The following is a 23557-nucleotide window of genomic DNA, read 5'->3' as shown; positions in this document are numbered from 1 at the left end:
AAGAGAAGGATGACATGTAGCTAAGAATACTAAGTAGATATGGGTAAGTGCAACAATGAGCATGAATGCTTAGGAGGCTTGTGCTCATCCGTCTGTCTAGGGATCGGTTGTACGAAGCTGATTAGAAACCCGCGTTTTGGAACCAAAAGCGGATAGGTACACGCGGTAGCGCATACGAGTATGTAAAAGTTTTAGAATTGTCCGGAAACGTCACTTGTCATTATCTAGGTTGTACGAAGTTGGTTAGCGAGATGTGGTTCGGTCCTACCTCGTTGCGCTACTGTGCTGTTAGTCAGGTAGGCACGATGACAAACCGACGAATGCGAATGGCATAAGCTATGTAGATAGTCGAAAATTAGTGCGGAGTAACAACTCGAAATAGGGCCATTCCCCAAATATGTTTTGTGTAAAAGGACTTTTGGGAACTTCGTAAACAACTGATATTCTTCTCGCAGCCACTCGCGCCACTTCCTCCTCCATAAGTTGCGACACTAGGCTCACGCATCGCAACCATGTTGCAGCTCCCAAGCACCTCCCAAATGGCCCTCTGGACATGGCCACGAGGTCTCTACCCCGGACAAATGCACTTCTACTTCAAAGCTGAAGCCCTCCCCCTCTCCGTTCTCGCCACCCCGTCCAACCCCTCCGGTTCCTCAACCATCATCCCAATAGCCGTCAACCCAAAGACCAATCGCCTCGCCGCAGTTTACCCCGACCTTGAACCCCAACCCACCGACTCCAAACTTCCCGTTATAAAAATCACCCACCCGGGAGATAAGACGACACGTATCCTCCATCAGTCAACCGCCGTGGTTCAATACCTCGAGGATTACTTCCCCCCTTCCAAGGGGTATAGAGATTTGTCTGGTGCGAGCAGTCCGGAGCTGAGGGCTCATGTCCGCGCGATTGTTCAACTCATCACCGACGCCATGATCTGGATGCAATGCGATATTTTCAACATGCACCCTTTCACAATTAGTCTAGGGTTGTGCGCCCCGGGTAAACAAAGCGCAGCGGCTTCTGCGTATGCGCGGAGGCGGTGGAAGGAAGAGTTGGCGAAGCTAGATCGATGGGTTCAGGCTCTTGATCAAGAGAAAGAGGCGATAAGTCTGGCTGGTGCGCTGGAGTATCCGACGACGGCGGATTTCAATCTGTTGTCGGCGGTGGAGCTGTTCAAGGACTGGTTCGATACGGATGTTCTTGAAGGGTTTCCTGCGTTGGAGAGGTGGTATGGGAGGTACAGAAGGAGTGAGTGGTGGGTGGAGAGGGATGCTGTGGATAGGATAGGTGAGGGTAGATATGCGGAGCTTTTCGTGGGGTAATGTACTTTATGATAACTTGAGATATCTATAACTCGCATTCTGAATAGCTAGCAAAGGAAAACTCCCTGATCCACACATGTGAACAAGGATAATAAGTTTTAGAAGTGAGAAAGACGAGACCTTTCTTTCACCCGTAAAGGAAGAGAGTAGATCTTATGCCTTATTGTCGTAGGCTAGTGCGATGAGAAGATGCACGAGATCATATCAGTCACATTTAAGAATATTATGCAATCCTTAAAATTCACGAAGAGAGGCAGACAAAGACATGGATGTTGTCTGGGAGGCTGTTTGGTCGACGCGTACTGATATAACCCAAACCCAAACCTTCCGGTTCTACAGAATGCGACACTGAGAATAGTTTGAGAAATCATTTCGGGAGAAAGAACCGGATAGCTTCTATACCACAGTGAAATGGAATGACAAGGTAAGAAGAGAAGCACCACCGTGCCAGACATGAATTCTTTCTCAGCAGTATTATTTAGACTGCAGAAAAGGCAACAAATCGGCGAGAAGATAGGTGTATCCTCGAGGCTTCTGAGTCCACATTCATCGCTTAGATACCCCTTTGTTTTTGGTAATACGAGCCAGTAGTTTGAGGATAGAAGAAGAGGACTTTTGGGGAGGAAGAGACTAGTCTTTATACGCCAGAGGTGGTACTGAATCGTAAGGTAAAGATGTGTGCACAAGACTTTTGCTAGTCATACAAGTTTTTCGTATCGTATTCGTACCTCAGCAGACGGAGAAGACGAAGACATGTTAGTATCACGGATATCTTTAGGTCCATACTCATGTCTTATATCGCTGAAACTTTTGACAATGTGAACCGATAATTTGAAAATAGAAGGGAGAACCTCTGGGAGGAAGAAGCGGTCAATACTTATACGTCAGGGAAGCGGAGTAGTATATCCAGAAGATCCTCTCGAACGTGACGGTCATAAAAGACTCGTGTCGTTTTTTGACTGCATAGGGGAGAGAAAGAAGAAGAAATTGCAAATTTCCCTGATATTTTAGGTCCACACTCATGTCCTCAAATATCTTGACTTTGGTGTTGCAAAACAGCGGTCTGAGAATCGGAGGGGAGGAGAAGGAAGAGGCCAGTCTCTTCATACCCGAGCCGAGTGGTACAGCATGTTAAGGCAGTACATAAAATCGTGCTAATAGAATAGATGTCTTGATTCAGCATATTCTGATAATGATAATGTTACGGAGAGGATACAAAAGCGGACCGGAAACCATCTAGGCGTTCGACGAGACTTTGCAGTCTCCAGACATGCCGAGGCTGCAAGCACATTTTGAGTTCCGCAGAGGGGATGATGTAGATGCAGGAACGTCAGCTAGCGAAATTCCTTTTGTACCCACTGTTGCGAGCATTCCAGCGCTCTCGTAAATAGTCCTCAAAATATTCTTTTGTATGCTCCACACACCCTTGCGAGTGGCATGGGCTGGAAGACAAGGGTTTCTCGAGATCGATCATAGTGCTCCAATGCGTATCTTTTCTTTTCACACGAAGTTGACGGGAGAATATTGGGTGGGTAGCTCGATCTTTTCAAACACAACATGAGCCATATTTAGACCTTTTTGTTTTAGTAAAACAGAAGAAGGAAAGATAGTTCGATGATCTACGGAAGAAGCAGCAAAGCCAGCTTTACACAGAGGTTGGACTAGAGAGACTAGTTAGTGTAGTCAGCACATCCTGAGTCAGCTACAGGTGTGCTAGGCGGGAGTGGTGCAGTGGATCAGGTGGGGTGCAGCAGCCGATAATCGCGCCCAGTGCGCATCATAGTCGCAAATGGTCGGGCACGTCATTTCAAAGTAGGGGAGCTTCACGAGTAGCGATCTCTTCGAACGTTTAGTCGTATATTCAATACACCGACCATCTATATATCCTCTTCCGGTCCCATGGTATCCTACGGATTGATTCCCCATGCCATTTGCGCCAATCATGAGGTAGTACAATGATGAATAACCATACCATGCCTAAGCAATAACTCAAGCAACGATACCAAGTGATAATAGCAATAAAAGATACAGTCAACCAATTAAGACTCCAAGCCATTTTTCCCAGTGAAAAGATGTATAAATAGGGGGTGCATCATCCGTATAACGGTACAAGCGAATCGTAATGATATATAACAATGAAAGCGAAGTGATAAGTAATGGTATATGGACAATAGAATGCAGATGTGCCGCCGACAACACATGCAGTAAAGTACGATTGGTTTTGGTCGAACAGAACGGAGCATTGGTGGGTATTATGAGGCCTATGTGCGGTGCGGGGTGACTCGACTCGGATTGAGGTATTCGCGCGATCAAACAGTGTCTTCGATGCTGACACCGCCTGTGGCGTTGGCGGCGTTGTATTTTCCGTTTACAGGCGCGCTATGTACGGTTTCGTCGATGGTGGAGTTGTTCGTGCTGGGGTGGGAGCTGCTCTGGAGTGACTGTGCGGAGCTGCTGAGAGATGGTGTGAGCATAGTCGGAGAGTCGATGCGATCGTAGCGGAACATCTTCTTCTCGACCTGAGGTATTGTTAGTCGGTTGCGTTGAAGTAGATATTAGTCACGCGACCACTTACCGAAACGCATTGCTTGCCAGGAATGACTTTCTTGGCCTTCTCGAGCTCGGGTTTGAGTGCCTGCACAAACTTCTCGTAGTCATCACGGTTGAGAGTGTCCAGCATCTTCTGGATGACGTAGTTGCCGTAACCGTCCCTGAGAAGGTTCATGACGTTCGGCTCGCCTCGCTCGTTCTTCGCAAGAATGACTGCTACGAGCTCACGACGTTGAGCGTCGTCGCTGCACTTTAGGCACTGCTCAACAACGTTGCTGGCGAACTTGTGCTTCGAGAACATAAGGAACTGCGCCTTGATAAGAGCGACAACCTTCGCCTTGTCTTCAGGCAAGCCATGCTCGATGACATGTTGGGTAACGTAGTTGCCGTATTGGTCGGTGATGAGTTTGGGTCCCTCGGCATGAAGTTCAGTCAGGATAAACCTCCGTTGTGGCTCCGGTACCTTCTCAAGTAATCTTTGGATCACACGGCATCCGTAAGAGTTTACCGAGAGTACGCCAACGTTGCCTCTGAAAGCCTCGACCACTTTCTGAATGTATTGTATCGGGACCCGGTCGATAACCTTCTGGATGACGTGGTTGCCGTTCTGGTCTTTCACAGTCTTAAGAACGTCCTTTTCGAGTTCCTTGACCATTTCGGTTTGCTGCTCAGTAAGTGCATGCTCAAGTGCCTGGGGCAGTTAGTATGTAAAACCAAGTTGCAGGAAACAGAAACAAGGTACCTTCTGAACTACTCGGCAAGCGTACATCTGGTTCGCTAGCTCGAGTACATGACCCTTCATCTTTCCTACCAGAATCTTTTTCTGGATTTGGTCTCCATGCTCGAAAAATTTCTGGATGACGTAGTTGCCAAAAACATCCTGCATAAGCTGCAGCGCGTTCTCTTCAAGTTCCCTGAAGACGCTCTCCTTGACCTCGCTGTTGGCAGATTCGAGCTTCTGCTGGATGAAGCGAGAGCCATGTTGATCTCCGGCAAACTCGACCACATGGCCTTTGATGTCGCTGAGCTCCCAGCGCTTGCTCTGCTTCTGCTCTCTCTTGAAATTGGCCAGCTCAAGACTCATTGCGCCGAGGCCATCACCCACCTGTTGCTCGCGAGGACCTCTGGGCGGAGATGGGCACTGTTGAACAGACATCATGGGTGAGATTGAAGCCATATTCATGTGTTGCGGTATAGCGGACAGAGGTAGACCGTTCGGGAGACCATACTGGTACTGGTATGGATTCTGCAGTTGAGCCGTGGGGAAGATGTTCTGATACTGCTGCTGATGAAGTTGGTTCGGGGAGATGTAGTTGCGCTGTTGTGCTATCTGGAATCCTGCCAGTTTGTTCTGTAGCTGGGTGACGCTGTTGGGATGAGCGAGCATTTGCTCACTAGTGTAGGGGTTGAGACGATCATACACAGGTGGTGTGTTCATGTGGGAGTAGAATGGACTTTGACGAACTCCAGTGCCGTTGGGTGCGCTTCGACTGTTATCAAGCTGGTAGGATCGTAGCTGAGGGTGTTGGTTGTTGAGCTGGGCGTTAGGATAACCATCTGGAGTGTACGAACCCGTGGGCGCATCGTTCATGTCTTGCCCGGGTGTGTGTGCCGGCGTGAAAGCGTTGATACTGAAGGACCTATTTGGTCCCATGCGCGCATCTTGCTCTTGGTCGTTGTTCAGCCTTCCGAGCGTGTGGAATGACTCGCTTTGTATTGAACCGCTTCGCTCGTTGAAGGCACGACCACTAGCCATGGAGAAGGACGAGGCTTGACGGGAAGGCTGAGTGAACCTAGAAAACGCATCCGCAGCCTGGCTGAGTTGCGCTGGTTCGCCACCATGTCGAGATGGAGGCAAGCTTCCATTTCGTGAGGGAGCTCCACTCGAGGATGCAAAGTACTCTGAATTTGCTATGCTCCGGCGGTCGTCGTTTGGGGAGTGAACAGAACCAGTATCTGGCCATGACGTGACGCCAGTGTCAGGGCGCTGGGAGTTGACATCTGTCTGGCCAAAACCGAAATTGGTGAAACCAGTGTTGAGCGACTCAATCTGGTGTGATGTGAAGTTGGAGGTAGTGGGGTCAAGGAATGGCTTCACTGGCTTTGCTTGTGAGCCTTGGCCTGCGAGCGAGCCTCTTGCGGAAGAGAAGAAGGCAGAGGGAGAGTTGTCGCTATACTGCTGAACGGGCTGTGCTTGCGCAATGGACCGCTTCCGTGCTGGTGAGGCACCGGAGCTTCTTGCATGTGGTATGCTTCCAGATGCCGTCTCGCCCCACGCTGGTCGGGCGGCAGATCTCCATTCGGTCTCTGAGTTGGTGAGGAGGGAGCCAGAGCCAGTCTTGCCTTCAACGAGGTCGGCGGGGGTACCTATGGCAGCACCGTTCTCTGTGCGTGTGTCAGTATTCGCGCGTATCATATCCTGGACAGTGGCATACCTCGAGGGCGTGAGTTGTCTCTGCCTTTGGGGCCAAGCGGAAATGTGCCGATTGGGGCGTTCCATATGTTTTTCCCCCATGGAGATGGGCGGGAGAGTTCGGCGTCGGTGCCGTTGCTGTTGAGCGAGACACCGTTGGAATAGTCGCGCGATCGAGCCTGGAGTAAGTGTTAGCACGCCGTGCCGCATGCACAGGGAAGTCGCTACCCACATTGCCTGCCATGACTGCCATAGTACGACTCAAGTCGCTGGGAGAAGTGTTCATTTACACAGGCCGAGCGTGGGGCTATCAGTATGCGGAGAATATAGCACTGTACACCGGTGGAGTGCGCGGGGTGGCTGATGCGAGCGCGAGGATCGGACTAAGCCCAGGCGTCAGCTCAAGCAAGGCAGGTGCGGGGACAGAGAATACCGACGGTCTTGTTACAGCTGATATGGTGAGTGAGGGACAGTGAGAAGAATGTACGAAGAATGTGCGCACGAAGGCGGCGGCGAACAAAGAGGAAGTGCCGGCGGAGGTCCGCGTGAGGAGTGCGGGTTGATAAGTGTAAGCCCGCGAGCGCGTTTGAGGGTGCGTCTAAGGAAGTGGGCGGCTCCTTCTAACCACAGTACATGCTAATCTCGAAGCAATGATGTTGCGCACCAGGCGGGGGTTGCATAAGGGTTCGATGAGCAGATGCAGCGGCGGGGATGCAAGTGCGCGGGACGGTGGAGCAGCAGTGCAGGAATAGACTGGAAGGGAGAATATATCTGCTGGCTTCGGGGCTGTGGGCGTGTGGGCGGTCGGGAGAGCAAGTTGGTAGCGGGCGCACTGGTGACCGGGCGCAGCTTCAGAGGGTGAGGGTTGCGCCGGTTGTGGGTTGGGGAGATGTCTTTTTGGCGATGGAGATGCGACTGCTGGGCCCTGGCGACGATAGGATCGGCAACTAAGTTTGGCGTCCGCTGGGGAAAGGCACGCTAAGGCTCAAGGTTGTACCAAAAGCGTCGCCTAGACGTCTTCGGGTGCTTGGTGCAGGCGAGGCTTGTGGGAAAGATGAAATCGACGATTACAGGACGAGATATGATCTCCATAAGAACAAAGGTCATCGCCGTTTTCTTCTCTCTCTGTGACCACCGGCTGCAATGCGCTCGCGTGTGCCAAGCATGAGTCAGGGACGATGCGGCAACGGAATCCGGTCGATCCTCAGTGATGCGAGCTGCCGTTATGGCAGCCTGAGACACGACTGAGCATGGATATGAGGCCAGAGACATTGTCTACAGGGCCGCCATGTTTCACCACCACCCTGCCGGCATGTCCAAGCTCACCTCTGCTACGCCTTCAACCTGCTGCACGTTTGCCGTCGGGACAAGACTTTGGTAGCCAACCCAGGCCCACCAAAGTGTTGCCGTCGTGGACTTCTTCTTGCCCGCCAATTGAGCCCTCCCTGCCTGCTTGGAGCCAGCTGCAGCACTGTCGACCTCGATGCAGCTTTTGGGAACTTATCCAACGTAATTGCCTGGACGCACAGCAGAAGATTCACGAAACCATGGTCGCACTCACTGTGGGCTCAATGGGTGAAGCAAAAAAGCCTTCTCAGGCTCGTGACCTGCATCATCCATGGATTCTCTCGCTCGCAATACTCCCTGCAACTACAACGCCTCCCAGCTGCGAGTTTGCGCTGCGAGGATGCAAGTTGGACGCGAGGCGTCCAGTGAGCCACCTGTCTCTCCACGCTGTACTCATAAGTTGTGCTGCGCTGGCGCTCCAAGAGGCAGAGCAAATGGCCACGACTGCCATGGCATGGTCTGGAGGGTTATAGCTACTTGCGTTGGTCGTGGTTCGTCATGAAGTGCTTCACATCCACACCGCTCTTGATGTGTTCGCTTGGTGTTACACAAGCTAAGTCACCGACGAACCGCCGCCAGCATCGCAATGAAGCAACCTCAGGTAACATGGTGAGCTGGTGACAGCATTTTACCTCAAATACAACCCTCACATCGCTTCTAGAAGGCCATATGCAACAGTGCCGGCGACAGCCACAGGATTTAAGGAGTCGCTTGGCGTCAGGCAAGCGAGAGGCATCAAACGTCCCGAAGGCTCAAACACAGGGCCTGGCGATGAGATGTTTAACGGCGGGGACGGTGGAGTTGCCAAGTGCCGGCCTGAGTGCATCCGTGAGAATATGACGAATTCGCTGCTGTCACTTGCGCCTTGTCGACGACTGCGACATTGCAGGTGGAGCAGAAGCATTATGCCAACTCTGCGAAGATGAAGGGCTGCTTAAAGCCTTTGTCCAACGCAAGAGAGACGTGCCTGAGGAGGCTCGAGTTCCATCACCACATGGCGCTCCCTGCGCACAGTGGCCCACAAATCCATCGTTCATTACGCGCGTTGCTGTGGTATGTGCTATCGACCAGCATCATCCTTTATCGCTCCGCAGTCTGGCAAGACGTTCGTCTCAGCCTTCGCTGTCAGCTCTCTCCACGCCGTTGTCACAATCAGTCTAAAACACTGCGCGTCTCGTACTCGATGAGCTTAACACGACTTCCAGATTGGCGTACGCATGTAGACAGTACATAGTCTGGGGCTGTCGCTCAACCGAAGCATCAGGAGGAGTACGTGCTGGCTCACGATCCACTCACGATCCACACAGGAGAGTCTCGACCTTTTGGCTAAAATCCCACCCCCGTCATTCGTTATTACCGCCCCTTGCATTTTGCGCTGCTACTCCACACTCCGCTGCCTGACTGCCGTGGTTTGTTTTGATCTGTTTGCGGTGTCTTTGTGTATTTCTTTGTCTCGGTCTTGGGAACCATCGCAGACGAACGGCTTTGTCTATTCTGGTCTCCTGGTCTCGTGCGACAGTGTTGAGCAGATCACTGGCGCCAACAAAGCCAAAAATAAGATCGAGAGGATGAGCTTGCTACCGTCATCTTATTGCGATCCACTAACTCGGCTTAGCGCAGGCGGCTTCCTCTCCTAAACTAGATAGGCAGGAAGGTGCGCGGTCTAGCGTCGATCGCTGATTCGTTGTTGTTGCATCGTTCCTGCATTGGTGACTGCAAGGCGGTTTCCCTGCGCCATCAAAATACGTTGATTCCCTTCATACCTCGACCTCCTTGCCCACCTCCTCCACGGTCTCGCCTACCTTCACTCGTTCTTCTCTCGTCGATTTATCGCTTCACTCTTTCAGCGATATCTCGCGTTACGCTCTTTCCGAATCCGTGTCTCTCGTTGCCTACCTACCCACCCGCTTGCGAAACGACGGTGCTCTACCAGGTGCGTATATCCGCTACTTCCCGCCTCCGTCACACTCCGCCAAGCATCCGAGAACCAGCAACCACAACACCAAACAGAAGCAATATGAGCGCTACACAATGGGAACTAACGTACAAACAGCAATTACACTCCTTAATCACTACTATCAACCCCAGAGTCATCTGCACGCCCTCGACACGCCCTAACGACACACAATATCACCCATATCATAATGATGAACATCAACCTTACCAAGCGCAGCGAGGATGGCAGCCTAAGCCCCACTCACCTCGCACTCCTCGTTACTCTCATGATGCTGGTCCTTGTCGGCATGCTGTGCATAGGAGGACTCATGTTCCTTCGCAGCATCCGCAGAGCCAGGAAAGAAGCCGAGACCGACCCAGAACTCCCAGTCTACGAGAAGCGCCAATCAAATATCAACCGCCTGACTATCACTGCTATGCCGTACAAGGGCCGGGAATCTGTCATCACCTACTCGGAAAAGCAGAACCTCATGGACAGCCCCACCAGCCCGGTACCTGAGATCCGCATCACCTTCCCCGACGAGATTGACGAATCCGGCAAGCAACAGTCGGGTCGCGTTGTTGTCGTTCGCGTTGGAGACCACAGCGTTGGGCTGGAGCCTGTGCACGAGGACCTCCCGCCTTACCAACAAGACGCATCAGACCGCTTCGACTCGCTCGATCTAGACCGCATGGGAGGACTGAAGGAGAAGGACGACAAATACTACTCATAAATCTCACGACACCACACGTCAATACCCGGCTAGAATGTTGCTACGGAAAACTTCTAGCAGCTCGGGCAACACCAGCCATTTGGCTACGACCGACTTTACCCTTGATGACGGCTATACACTGCGCTGATTGTCAGCTTCTCCGTTCCCTGCCGAAGCTGTGGAATAGCCGGCAGGGCACCACCATTTATGTACATTCTCGGAGTTGACTGGCCATTTTGCTGTATACCCACCCTGATGATTGGCCATCTCTTCAACGAGGTTTCTACACCTCTTACATAACTCTTATTCATTAATGTATGATATCAAACTCACTCCCTAGCGACTGTGCAGAGCAGCATGGGAGCCAATACAATCCTTTGTCAAGACTGAAATTGCGTCTTCAATGTGAGAGGTTGAGACAAAAACTGCGCGTGATGCATTGTAGTACAGTTCGCAGGTCGCGTCTAGAATGCAGATGATGTCAAGCCTCGTATAACAGATTCCAAGCGTAACAAATGATTACGGTGATTACGGTGATTAAGGCGCGTGCCTCAATGGCGGATGCATGACATCGGCGGCTCGGCGAAATCGGTGATCCACAGTGGATGCTTGCAACACATCCTCACTTTTGTAAACCGCGCATCAACTTTGTTCCTATGGATTCTGTCGCTCCTTGAGGCCCCTTCAGCCCTTCGAATACCATTGACACCCCGATTGGCATCTATTGAGAGCCAATTGGCCACCCTTGTTCACCCACCATGGAGAACGAGGTCTTTACGCCGCTGTCCGACATCACCGGTCAGAGCAGCACACCCAAAGCTGCCAAAGCTGCCAAAGCTGTGAAGTTTGCGGAACAGCCACAACAGCAGCAAGCAGCGCAAGTCCCGCGGACACAGGTTCACGATCCCGACAAAGCGAAAAGGATTGGACAGGTGCATTTCAAGGCACAACATGGCCTCATTGTCGCTTTCTTTACCTTCATATTGTAGGCTCTCTCATTAGAGCTCATCTCCCAAGCTCTCCGTACAGACGCGCAAAGCTTACACAACCAGAATACTTCACGTCCTTGGTATCTACCTTTTCACCAGCGGCTTCCTTCTTACGCGATTGGTCCTCGACCACAAGTCGGAATGTGCCCTGGCCCCGATCGACTCTGCGAACGCGTATCTAGCGGGCGATGCTGAAAAGGGCTGCTGGCACCCAAAGACATTCAACAAAGCGGTCGTCATCATCGTCGATGCGCTGCGATATGACTTTACCGTACCTTTCCCAGAACAATTCGAGCCCATCGACCTTACCGCTGCCGCCGAGAACCCGTCTCAAGCCCCTCCAGTCGCTCCGCGCCATTTCCACAATGCGTTCCCTGTATTATACGAGACGGCAAAGAACCAGCCACAGAACGCATTCCTCCTCCCCTTCATCGCCGATCCGCCAACGGCCACGATGCAGAGGTTGAAGGGGCTCACAACGGGCACATTGCCCACCTTTATCGATGTGGGTAGCAACTTTGCAGGACAGGAGATTGATGAAGACAACCTCATCGGGCAACTAAAAAACGCGAGCAAGAGGATGGTTCATCTTGGTGACGACACATGGCACGCTCTTTTCCCTGATTACTTCGAGCCGAACCTCACGCACGCATACGATTCATTCAATGTCTGGGATCTACATACTGTTGACAATGGCGTCACAGAGCACATCTTTCCACTTCTAAAAGCTGAGAATGCCAGCAAGTGGGATGTCATTTTCGGCCACTACCTGGGCGTGGACCATGCTGGACACCGCTATGGGCCCGATCATCCTGCTATGACTGCGAAGCTGAACCAGATGGATGAGGTCTTCCGGCGCATGATTGAGGAGATTGATGACGATACACTGCTGGTTGTTATGGGAGATCACGGCATGGACGGAAAGGGCGACCATGGAGGAGAGTCGGATGACGAGATCCAGGCTGCGCTGTGGATGTACTCGAAGAAGGGTGTGTTTGGGCGCAGCGACCCTGCTTATGCCACGCCTCCTCCCAACGCAAAGACCCGACCAGTTGGGCAGATTGACCTAGTTCCAACGTTGTCGCTTCTCTTAGGCATGCCGATACCCTTCAACAACCTCGGAAAGCCCATCGAAGAAGCCTTCATCGGCAGGAACGGCGATGACTACAAGAATTTGGCGACCGTCAACCGTCTGACAGCTGCGCAGATCCACAACTACCAGCATGAGTACGCCAAGGTTCGTGGTATCGCAGACAGCGCCAGGGCTTCCTCGCTCTCGCTCTGGAAGAGTGCAAACGACGCGTGGAATTCGCTCGGAAAGTCCAAGACCAACAGCGCCGAGATGCGTCAGGCATACGAGGCTTTTGGTGCCTACCAGCGCGACACGCTCCGCCTCTGTCGAGACCTCTGGGCTCGATTCGACATCCCTCGGATGGTTAGCGGTGTTGTAATCTTGGCGGCCAGTCTGGTTGTAGTCGCACTTTACGCTAGAATACTCCATGGAGATCGTGCCGACGTCACTCCCGTCTTCTTCACCCGAGGTGCCATTGGTTTGGTCCTCGGGGGTATCGTTGGTGTCGCTTTCACCATCTTTATGCCAGAGGACTCCAGATCGCATGTGCTTGTCTTTTCCTCTGCTCTCACAGGAATCATTGGCTGCGCCTCTACTTTCTACTCTCTGAGCTACCGTCTGATGCCCCCAATGCCAAACAACATCTGGGGCTGGACGAGTGCCATCTTCACTCTTGCGCTTTCTGGAGGCTTTGCAGCCAACTCCTTCACTATCTGGGAAGATGAGATCCTCCTGCACTTCCTAACCACGTTCGGTGTTCTCGCACTCATCTCGTCTTTCCGTCAAAAGCGTATCGCTGACCGCACTCTGGGTGCCTACCATTCCATCTTATTCGCTGTCTTACTCAGAATTGCGAGCTTCTCTCGCCTATGCAGAGAAGAGCAGATGCCCTACTGCAAGTCTACATACTACGACTCCGCTCTATCAACAACCTCAGCACCATGGCAACTCGCCATCCCCGCCGCCTGTGCGATCCTCATCCCCACATTCATCAAGAGCTATTACGACGGTACCAAGTCCTACCAACACAACGCCACCCTCTGGATCGGTCTCGCCCTGCGCTTCGGCCTCCTGCTCTCCGCCGCCTACTGGACGCTCGACGCCGCCGACGACGGCGAATGGGCTCCCGACTGGATCAACATAATCCGCATTACCAAGCGCTTCCTCGCGCAAATCGTGCTAGCCATCAGCCTTGCCTTCGGCTACAGCATCTACAACTGGTCGAAACCCCTCCTCAACGTTATCATCGACAAAGATGGGGCCGGCGTAGACGAGAACGGCGCCCCCAAAGAAGCCGTCACCATCCTCGGGTTTGCAAACGTACACGGCAGTCGGTACGCTCTGTTGATTACCATCTGGTACCTCGCCGTCGCCCTACTGCAAAAGCCCATGGGCGCAGGCGCTATTGGTATTTTAGTTTGGCAGCTCTTTTCCCTGTTCGAAATTATCGACACGAACAACCTTCGTCAATCTGCCATTGGACCCGTCGTCCTTGGTTTGTTGGGTTCTTTCCACTTTTTCAAAACAGGTCACCAGGCTACTCTTTCCAGTATCCAGTGGGAATCCGCGTTCATCCCGCTGGCCAAGATACGCTACCCGTGGACGCCCATTATTGTCCTGCTCAATACGTTTGGTGCGCAGATTTTGTGTGCGATTGCGGTGCCGGCGTGTGTGTTGTGGAAGGTTAAACCGCAGAAGAAGGGCGTGTTGAGTGTGGTCACTAAGGCGGTTGCTACACACATACTCTTCTATGCGACGACTAATTTGGCGACGACCATGTGGGCGGGACACTTGAGGAGGCATCTGATGCTCTATCGCATCTTTTGCCCGAGGTTCATGGTTGGGGCGGTGGTGTTACTTACGGTGGATGTTGTATCCATTGTTATTGCGCTTTGGGGGACGAGGATGAGTATGTTGAGTACCGCGGAGATTTTTGGGTTTGGTGGGTAGACTGGGGTTTTAGGGTAGAGTAGAGAGAGTAGGGACGGGGAAGAGGTGGCTGTGAGTTGCATGTATGAGCGCGGGTTTGTTGTTACGTTAGCATCATTTTCAGCATCGCATCTACTTCCTTGTATTTAACGTTAAAAGCATATTCGAAAATCGATTTGCGCAACTTCATTTCTCCGTTTTTCACCTCGCACCGTTTCATTATCTTGTCATTCTGGTTTATACAGTCCACTCTCGGTACATACCGAGCTCAAACGGACGAGATAGGTCTAGAACACGTCAGCAAGGTACCGCTCTCTTACCTCTCTTACCCCTCACAATCCTCCTGTCATTGTATCGTCAATATATTATGTCACTTCCTCGTGGCATGGCAGGAGCGTAAGGTAAAGGTAAAGGTAGCCTCCGCCTGGCTACTTAAATGATCACTTGAGTTTGATCTCTGCCTCTTTCCCACCACACTCTAGTCCTTCTGTGAGAGCAAGTATCTATTGCCCAGCTGTCCATGAAATAATCTATGGAGTAACCCACTCTACGATATTGCTATTCAGTTGAGGCTCGAATTATATCCAAAAGAGCAGGTAATCTGGAATGAGAAGTATTGCGGCTGAAAGATAGTTGCGCCCTCTATAAGCGAAGGAAAGACGAAGGTCAGCAGCACATTCCACGTTAACGCGATCACTTATTGATATTGACTGGCGTTGCAGGTCGTTACGAAGACGAAAACTCTCTGAACCGTCAGCTTCACAACATGAACAATCGATCACTACAACTAGGAACTGTGGCGACTCAGCATCAACCCATCGAAGAAGGCCCGTATGGCGTCCTCATTGAGGAAGATAACATTGACGATTCGACTGGCGTTATCCCGATGAAAGGACTACGCACACCACTTAGCCTTAAAAGCCGATTCGTGAGGCGACTCTCTAAGATACTGAGCGCGGAAGTGGACATGCGAGAAACACACGACAACAACACTATCGATATATACATTACGCGAGACCGACACTCAACCCAGCCTAGTGTTGGCCTAGACGAAGAATTACGCAAGGTCGTACGAGCTATGGAAGACGCACTAGCATTGATCGCATCACAGCCTCATGGTATGTTGCGTTGAAGTCGTTGCGTACTTCATTCATTAACATATTCAGACCCGCTGCTTGAAGTCGCACGCGACGATCTTTGGGGAGCCATAGTTATGTTCAACTATAACCAAGTTAAACAGACTATACATAGCCTACAGCGAACTTTCGAGAACAACAAGAACACATACGAATCTCATATAACAAGAATGTTCGGCGTTGACGACGTCGATGACAACGGTTCAATGATAGACCGCGAGCTTGGGGACCGGATTATCGCCCTACATCAAAACGTCCATAGCTTCAGCGGTTCTATAAAAGACATGTGCATGATCGTTCAATCAGCATCAGAGATGACGCGAATACTTCTCAATCTGCAAAACCGCTTGAAGTATCTCCTCGAGAAGACCCGCTTTGCCGAGGAACTTTATGAGCTCATCTGCACATTGGGTTTTCCCGAGCGCGCCCACAGTACGTTTATCAGGGCTGCTAGAGCTTCGCAAACTTTCATGAACGTCAGATTCCACATCAGACCTCACTCGCCTGCAAAGACCGTTTCATTCGCGACTCCGACGACGAGCTCGACGCAATCAAGTCTCATGAAGCCCTCGTCACCACGTCACCCAGAAAAGTCTAAACGGATCCAGCGATTTGAGGGTGCGGCGACGGTAGCCACAACATCACCTTCTTCTTCTTCTTCTTCCCCTCCTCCTTCTTCTCCTCCCAAACAAGGAATTTTCAGCCTCGGCCCGCTGATGACTGCCGTTCAACCCTACCTTCCTCGAAAAGACCGAAATCTAGCCCTCGCCCATCTACAATGTGCAGCTAAGCAGCAGACCGCCCATCTCATCGGAACAATCCTTCAGAAGAAGCTTCTGTCTATAAAAGCAACCGCATGGTACTCCTTTGCCTTCGTCATCACTAAGAACGAAGAGCAAGAGCAACGGCTCGCTGGTCTGTATCTCTCCCTACTAAGAGAAGCCGACAACTCCGAAACGATCTTTCGCGAGCTGCAAACCGCACTGGAGAAGGATGAGCTTGTCGCACTCTTTGACAAGCACGAGTACGGTCACTTCCGCCAATTATTCCCCTTTCTAGAGACCTTCCTGAAAACACCACCCAAGAAGCGCTGGACTGTCTGGCGACTCCGCCAATTCACACAAGACCCTGTCGATGATGAACCTCCAGCCTGCCTCCAGCGAGATTATGGATTCAAGTTCTGCCGTCAGCGCGAAGAAGTACTGCGACTGAAGGCTATCTATACCCGCATGCTGCGCAAGATGGGCCCAAAGAACTTGCACACCGCTTGTATACACGGCCGGCTATTTGAGACGGCAATAAAGGAGGGACTGTCCGTTGATATGAAGGATAGGCGGTTCATGCAAAATGATTATCCATCACCATTTGTAGGACTGGATGATGATGGGGGCCTTGAGGCGTACCGCGGACCGTTTTACAAGAGGAGGCTGAAACTCTAGGTGAGATATAGGGTTGGTGATTCCGATGCGCGTTCGGTGAGCCTTGAAACTCCGCTTGGTGAGCGCTTGGTGAAGGGCGTCGAACAGTCTCTATACCCACGGCACAACTGCGCTGTATGTTCGGTGCCGTGCGCGTGCTACACTGATATTCAGCCCTGGTAAAGATTTCACTTTCTGCCTTTAAAGGCTCGGCGTAAGATCTTTTTGCGGTATCGGTATCTACCAAAAGGCGTTGCGGCATGTCTCAAGGGCTTTGCATTCCAGGCGAGGCAACAGTTTGCACATACTCTGGGCGATTGAGTTCATCTGTGCTGTTTCACATTTTGATCCTTACGAAAAGTTGGACATGCGTGGCGAAACAAGGTATCCAAAGTTCCCTGTGGTAATAAGGAGCAAGCGGCTGAGGTATTTAGCCCGCGGAATTTGACAACTACTGCTTTTTGGTACCCTCTTTGTATCCTCAATACCCATAGCCTGATCAAAAAAGCCTTTTCGCATCTTCTATCTCTGAGCCACAATTGAACTACCATGTTCTAAAACTAGGCCGAATGACCTGATGTTCGTGAACGCTGGCCGCTCTCCACATTGTCAATTAATGGAACAAGGTGCGATGACGCGATGGTTCTCATGTTTGTGTCTCTTGAGAAGGAAGGTGCGAATGCGATGGGTTGGTGATTCCATGTGGTTGTGGTGTTCACGTGAGGTTCGCGTGTCAGTGGTGATGATTGGCATCAAGATGTGGAGCGGATCTGATGACATAATTTCTTAGCGTGGAATTGACGCGTATCGGTCGGCCTAGTTTCTTGGAATCGTCCCAGAGGAGCTTCCTTCGTCATCGCGCGCATCATAACGTTGGTTGATGCGTTCTTTGATGTCCATGCTGCCGCGATGATATGAAGAACCCGATTCATCAGGCGCAGTAACGCGATATCTCGTGCTCCTCAGCCTATTTCTATTTGTGCTAACACGTCATAGTCACGTCAAGCGCGCTTCCTCCAGCCCCCGCGCATCGTTCGTATAACCAGTTTTAGTATTTCCAGTCACTTTAGCGCATACAAGTTTTTATCTCGTTTTTTTGTATATTCATGCTTCCTATGGCGCTATGCACACTGCCTCAATGACCTGTTATACCATTATCCTCGCTGCTATAAACACTTCCGCTGTACAAAGACTCGCAACCATAACCATCGCAGAACATCAACTCGATACCAGAATACCAACGCTATAGTATACAAACCTTGCCATACCAAATCAAGGCTTTGCCAGAAAGTCTACCCAGAAGACCGACTACAAGAAGAAAGAACAAAGAAGATGGACCGCCGTGTCCGCCCACAGAACACCGCTCCAGAAACGAACAACAATCACATGTTCGTAAACCATGCCGAGATCAACTCTAGCTCCATATGCTAAATATATCGTGTATTCTTCTTACGCACCCGGCTTCCTGCTTAAACCAGGTTTCTTAGTAGCATCCTTCTTCGGGTCCTGCTTATCGTTCTTCGCCTTGGAACTTGAGGATGTACTTCCGGTACCACGTTTTGCCGGAGTACCTGTAGTTTTGCCTATGGTTGAACGGCCTGCGGTAGTACGTTTTGCGGCACCAGCTGTAGCCGTACCCGCTGCAGGTCTAGTTGGCATTGAGGTGACATTCGTGGGTGGTCGTGGCTGGCTTGCATGCGAAGTACCCATAGTACGACTTGCAATAACACCGGCGGTCACGCTTGATGTGGCTCTGGATGGAGCTGGGGTCATCGACTTTCGTGGTTGGGTTGTATGTGTTTCTACTGCCCGTTGTTTTCCCGCAGCCACCGTTGTGCCTCTGGTAGCAGGAGGCTTTGGAGTAATGAGCGGGGCTGCTTTGGTGACTGGAGGCGATACCTGCAAATCCGATTCGGGGGATACGTATCGCTCGGGGAAGACATAGTTTTGACGCACTCCATCCCCTTGAATGTGCCGGGTTTGTTGGGTTAGCTGTAGTGGTTGTTGAAGTTGAACTCGTCCCTGTTCAGCTTTCCTGCGCTCCTCCACTGCTTCCGCCTGGGCCCGTCGCTGAGCTACTTTCTGTCCACGTTCGGTACGTTCCGCCTCTCTAGTCAAATGATCGCCTTCGTGGTACTCCAGATCTTCTTCTGACGCTGGTGTAGGAGATCTGTTGGTCTGAGCGGCTTTGCCTTTTCCTTTTCCTTTACCCTTACTACGATCTGCTGAGGATGGACTCTTCGAACTGGAAGAACTGGACATGCCCTCGATACCGGAACCGCCTGGGTCATCATAACCTGCCTCATAGTACTCTAAAAACGGGAGATGCCTAGGGTTCACAACTGCTCCGACACGTCTTCCGACATTCGCACCTTGACCGGCAGGGGGCGCTCTAGTGTACCGCAGTACTTCGGGAAGACTTTCATTCGCAAACTGTCTCTTGGCATTTTCGAATATCTGGTCACGGTCCGTCTGTCTCATAGCTGGCACCTTTTCTCCTGGATGTTTAGCCAATCTGGAATCAAAATTTTTCAAGGCCTGTCTCAACCACTCTACGGCAAAGGCATCCGCGTCTTCTTCAGATGGCCAGTCGTACTGCTCAATAACCTTTTGGGCTGCTCGAATGTATTGTTTCTTGGCATTTCTTCGTTTATCTGCTGGCCCACTGAGCGATCCGAATTGCGAGGGGCATTCGGGACATTCAAGCCGAGATAAGCATACAGGATCCCGTACGGCTATGGTGTTTGTGTTGAAGCACCCATGTCTTTCTCCACAATATTCCATCTTCGATGGAATGTCATGCGATTGCTTGCAATAGTATGGCTGTTCCGCGCACATACTAGTTGTTGTAATGTACTGATGTCAAGGCAGGGGACCTTGGATGACTGTTGATTTGTTGAGACTATGCTAGTGCAGTTGCCTAACAGAATAGCTGCCGAAAATATCTCGTATCTAAGTGTTCCCGTATCGAAGTGCACGAGCGCCGAGTGTTCAAGTGTAGACGTGAGATGGTGCTGTTTGGGTAAGGTACTGGCCAGCAGTAGATTATTGAAGTGTCGATGTTATGGAAGATAGATAATCTCGTTGTTGTTCTATGAAAGGGGGGTACAGCAGCTCGAAGTATATATATTCCGCAGTAACAAACGACCCAAATATGTTCGACAATCTCAGTATGTGACTATCTGCGTATGAATCCACGTATGTGACTCGGAAAGTAACAATGTAACAATTCACAATGGACTATGAGGTCAAGCTTTATTGTTTGCGAAGCTATTATGGTTCTTCGGAGGACACACAATCACGTTCGTACCATTGAACAAGACAGTAGGATTTAGGATCCTGTAGCGAACCAGTAACGTTCAAACCTTTAGATTATAATCACATTTGAACCCTAGTACATGTGAAGATCTGCTCATTAGAGATGATTCACAAATACGATTACCACACCGTACAGACCCAACATCAAAGTATTGCATTGGAAGTACGCGATTCTTGTAATTTAAAATAACATCATGCAATTTGCGGAGGTATTAACTTTACTTATGCTTGACTGATTGATCCTAAATACCTGACAAGGCTGTGAAAATGCATGGGTTCACTAATTCTAAAAAACTCTTTACTAAAAGACCGCCGACTAAATTAACTATGATAACAAAGTAAGATAAGGGACTGCCATATCCTCTTGTAGACTTTACCCCAGAATTAAATACCAATTACATCATCGTAAATTCCAGACAGCTCAATCTCATAAGGTAAGCAAAGGGAAAGCTCGCTGGCAACCCGCTAAGGCTAACACTAATTCCATGTGCCAGATGTCCTGTGTTCAATTCTAGGGATTTGGCTTCCTCCCTGAACCTGGTTTCTTAGTCGTATCCTTCTTGGTCGTATCCTTCTTGGTCGTATCCTTTGGCTTGGAACTTGAAGATGTAGTACTGGTATGGCGTCTCGCCGTAGTACCTGAAGCACTTCCTGCCGTGGTGTGTCTTGCAGCAGGACTTCCTGTAGTGGTTTGCGCTAGTGGATTTGCATGAGATGTAGCGGATGGGAATGATGCATGAGTCGGCGCTGGGGAAGATCCTGGTCTCGAAGAAGAAGTGTATGCTTTTTGACGAGGTGCTGCCGTCGTGGTATCTGTTTTGGTTTTTTTTGGTAGTGGTTTTGACTGTGAGCCGCCGTGATGTTCAGCTGAAGCACCTTCGCGAGGTGTCGATGGCTTTGTACGCATCGCAAAACTCTCACTATCGAAGGACTGACTACTTGCACTGGTAGATGGCCTGCTATGTGGATAGCCAGCGACTTTATTCCGAGGAGTCAAGGTTGGTGCTGCTTTACCATAACCACTAGGTCCAGACGCTAGTGCAGATGCTTCCATCAATTTATATTGGTCCATCTTATCAAGCGGTTTGTAGTCCTTCCCGAGTTGTTTCTCCTGCATGTCTTCTATAAACGCTGAAACAGGCGTCCTCGGCGGCCCTGAGCTTTCTCGCTGAGCAGGAGAGTTGCTTCCCTGCCGATAGATTGGTGGCGATGCCGAATCCGTAACCATCATCAAACTCTCATCGCATAACTTAGAGCTGACCTTCGATGTGGCACGACTTCGACTTTGGTTTCCTGTACCATGGCTGCCAGGGGATTGAACTGTAATAAGAGGTGAACTGCGAACAGCAGCGGGCGCCTGGAATTGATTCCCAGGGCTGGGGTTTGCGTACAGTTCATCATGATCAGAATCGTCACTGTACCGTAGCGCTCCCCGGGGAGGTGATGATTGAGGTGAAGTATCTTGCCACTTGAAATAAGAAAAATCTTCTTCATTCATCTGCCGCCACTCCTCTTCTGTCATCTGTCTTGATACATGTTTTGGTGTTTTCTCGGGTGCCCTGCCCTTGCTCTTGTCTGGTTTATTTCCGGTCCTTGGGGATGGTGCGAGGGGACTGGCCGGAACTAAACGTCCTCCGTCATCTACACCCTGGTCGGCATAGCCCTGACCCCAGGGTCCATAAAGAAATCCAGAGGAGCCGTAATCTACCGGTCCTACATTTGCAAAGTCTTCAGGGCTCGGAGCTGGTGGACCATAAACCAGTTCACCCTTTTTATCTATCATCATCGTCTTGAAACCTTTGGGGAGTCTCGTTGCTCCAAAATTTGCCATAGTGTTGTGCAGAATCGTGTCAAATTCTTCGTTCCAATGATTTGTTGGTGACAAATTTGTTCCTGGGTTGGCAACCTCCTTAGATTCAAAACTTGCGTAGGCCTGTTCCGTCCACTCTTGAACAAAGGCGTCCTCCCAGTCTTGGTGGTCCCATATATACTTTCCAGCAATTCCTAATCCCACTTTCCTGAAGAGACCTTTTGCATGATTCTTTCTGTTCCTTGCGGTCTGATAACCAGGTGCGGCCCTCTGTGCGGCCTTGGCAGCCTTCTCTGCGTCCTTAGCAGCCTTCTCTGCGTCCTTATCTGCCTTCTTCTGTGCTTTCTGCTCTACTTTCTTAGCGAATTCAGCGGCTTGCGCTGCCTTCTGAGCGGCCTTGGCTACATCCGAGGTTGCATACGACTCTGCTTCTCTACATTGGGCACATTCCAGTGGACTCACTGCTACTGGAACACCCCTATCTGGAGGGTTATTCTTATCAGGGCACATTGCTAAGTCTATACACGCCATGAATTTCTTCCATTGATGGCCCTGACTGCAGTACCCGGGCTGCAGATGACACATCTTAGTTGTTGAGAGATGCAAAGGTATGAGTAGATGCTTCTGTAGGGAGGAGCGGTTGATTGATAGTTGAGCAGAAAAGATTGACGAGGTATCTATGGGAAACTCTTCGTGTTTGAGTAGTCGAGTGTTGGAGTGAGACTGAATAAACGAGTAAAATACTGGCCGGCAGTAGATTGTTGAGTTGTTGATGTAATAGTAGGTTAAGAAGCTTGCTGTTATAGTTGTCTATAGAAGGAAGAGTACAGCAAATCAAAGCATATATATATCTAGTAATGACAAACAGATCAGGCGTTCATCAATCTCTAATTATGACTCTTTACGTGGCTCTGTAGATGCGACTCCATCTGTATGTCACTGTACGTGTGACAAGTTCTGCACTTAACGGTTCAACAATTCACACTGAGCTAGTAGATCAATTGCCATTGTCTTTGAGGCTATTGCTATTCCCTGGGGAGTATACAATCGCTTTCATGCCATGAATGGACAGGTTACCACATGCCATAAACCATGAAGCCTCATTCAAAACCTCATTCTACTGGTGCAATCGTACCACATTGCCCGTGACGCCTGCGATTAATAATTAGCTAGCAGATCAAGCATTTCCAATTGTAAAATTATCATCTTTCCTTAGGAGACGACTGCATTCTATTGGTACATCTACGTCAAAGTGCATGCAAGAATGTGCTACTTGAAGAGTAGATTTCCTATCTTCACTGTCTCCGTAGGCAATCAATTGGATACTGTCAACATGTCCACGAACCATCGAGCTAGTAGCTTTCGTTCGCGTGGCTCCTTGTAACTAGTTCCGCCGTTGTTTGCTTCTAGAAGTTCAAAGATAGTAACTTGAATGGCCTCTCTACCGTTTTGGCGTGCATGCTCATGGTCACTTCGGCCGGGTGGCGGGGTATCAAGCTTGACCCAGTCACCAGTCTCTTCCCTTGTTAAAGTGCCACCTGACGTAACACGCCGTGGTCCTTACGATTTTTCGAGCAGTGATGAGTATTGATGGACTGACTCTGA

The 23557-nt window shown here is 50.5% G+C and overlaps 6 protein-coding genes across 6 annotated transcripts; 3 read left to right on the top strand and 3 right to left on the bottom strand.

Moving 5' to 3' along the window:
• Window positions 1–512: 512 nt before the first annotated feature.
• ALTATR162_LOCUS2846 (uncharacterized protein) lies at window positions 513–1322 on the top strand (the record flags this gene model as incomplete). The annotated part of the gene is made up of 1 exon (XM_043310452.1): window positions 513–1322. One exon carries the CDS (start codon window positions 513–515, stop codon window positions 1320–1322), a length of 810 nt encoding a protein of 269 aa, XP_043166387.1.
• A 2309-nt stretch (window positions 1323–3631) lies between these two features.
• Window positions 3632–6529, bottom strand: ALTATR162_LOCUS2845 (uncharacterized protein; the record flags this gene model as incomplete). The annotated part of the gene is made up of 5 exons (XM_043310451.1): window positions 3632–3841; window positions 3898–4563; window positions 4615–6257; window positions 6308–6464; window positions 6518–6529. The coding sequence occupies 5 exons, from the start codon at window positions 6527–6529 to the stop codon at window positions 3632–3634; spliced, it is 2688 nt and encodes an 895-aa protein (XP_043166386.1).
• Window positions 6530–9776: 3247 nt separating this feature from the next.
• On the top strand, window positions 9777–10301 carry ALTATR162_LOCUS2844 (uncharacterized protein; the record flags this gene model as incomplete). The annotated part of the gene is made up of 1 exon (XM_043310450.1): window positions 9777–10301. One exon carries the CDS (start codon window positions 9777–9779, stop codon window positions 10299–10301), a length of 525 nt encoding a protein of 174 aa, XP_043166385.1.
• A 737-nt stretch (window positions 10302–11038) lies between these two features.
• On the top strand, window positions 11039–16845 carry ALTATR162_LOCUS2843 (uncharacterized protein; the record flags this gene model as incomplete). Its single annotated transcript, XM_043310449.1, has 4 exons — window positions 11039–11265; window positions 11333–13989; window positions 14993–15388; window positions 15437–16845. 4 exons carry the CDS (start codon window positions 11039–11041, stop codon window positions 16843–16845), a joined length of 4689 nt encoding a protein of 1562 aa, XP_043166384.1.
• A 1428-nt stretch (window positions 16846–18273) lies between these two features.
• ALTATR162_LOCUS2842 (uncharacterized protein) lies at window positions 18274–19662 on the bottom strand (the record flags this gene model as incomplete). Its single annotated transcript, XM_043310448.1, has 1 exon — window positions 18274–19662. One exon carries the CDS (start codon window positions 19660–19662, stop codon window positions 18274–18276), a length of 1389 nt encoding a protein of 462 aa, XP_043166383.1.
• A 1025-nt stretch (window positions 19663–20687) lies between these two features.
• On the bottom strand, window positions 20688–22462 carry ALTATR162_LOCUS2841 (uncharacterized protein; the record flags this gene model as incomplete). The annotated part of the gene is made up of 2 exons (XM_043310447.1): window positions 20688–20940; window positions 20988–22462. The coding sequence occupies 2 exons, from the start codon at window positions 22460–22462 to the stop codon at window positions 20688–20690; spliced, it is 1728 nt and encodes a 575-aa protein (XP_043166382.1).
• Between the last annotated feature and the right edge of the window lie 1095 nt (window positions 22463–23557).

Source organism: Alternaria atra, assembly GCF_907166805.1.
Source record: "Alternaria atra isolate CS162 genome assembly, contig: 22, whole genome shotgun sequence".
Taxonomy (NCBI): Eukaryota; Fungi; Ascomycota; class Dothideomycetes; order Pleosporales; family Pleosporaceae; genus Alternaria; species Alternaria atra.
The sequence above is the reverse complement of the archived record's forward strand: the minus strand, read 5'-3'. Positions and strand labels throughout refer to the sequence as shown.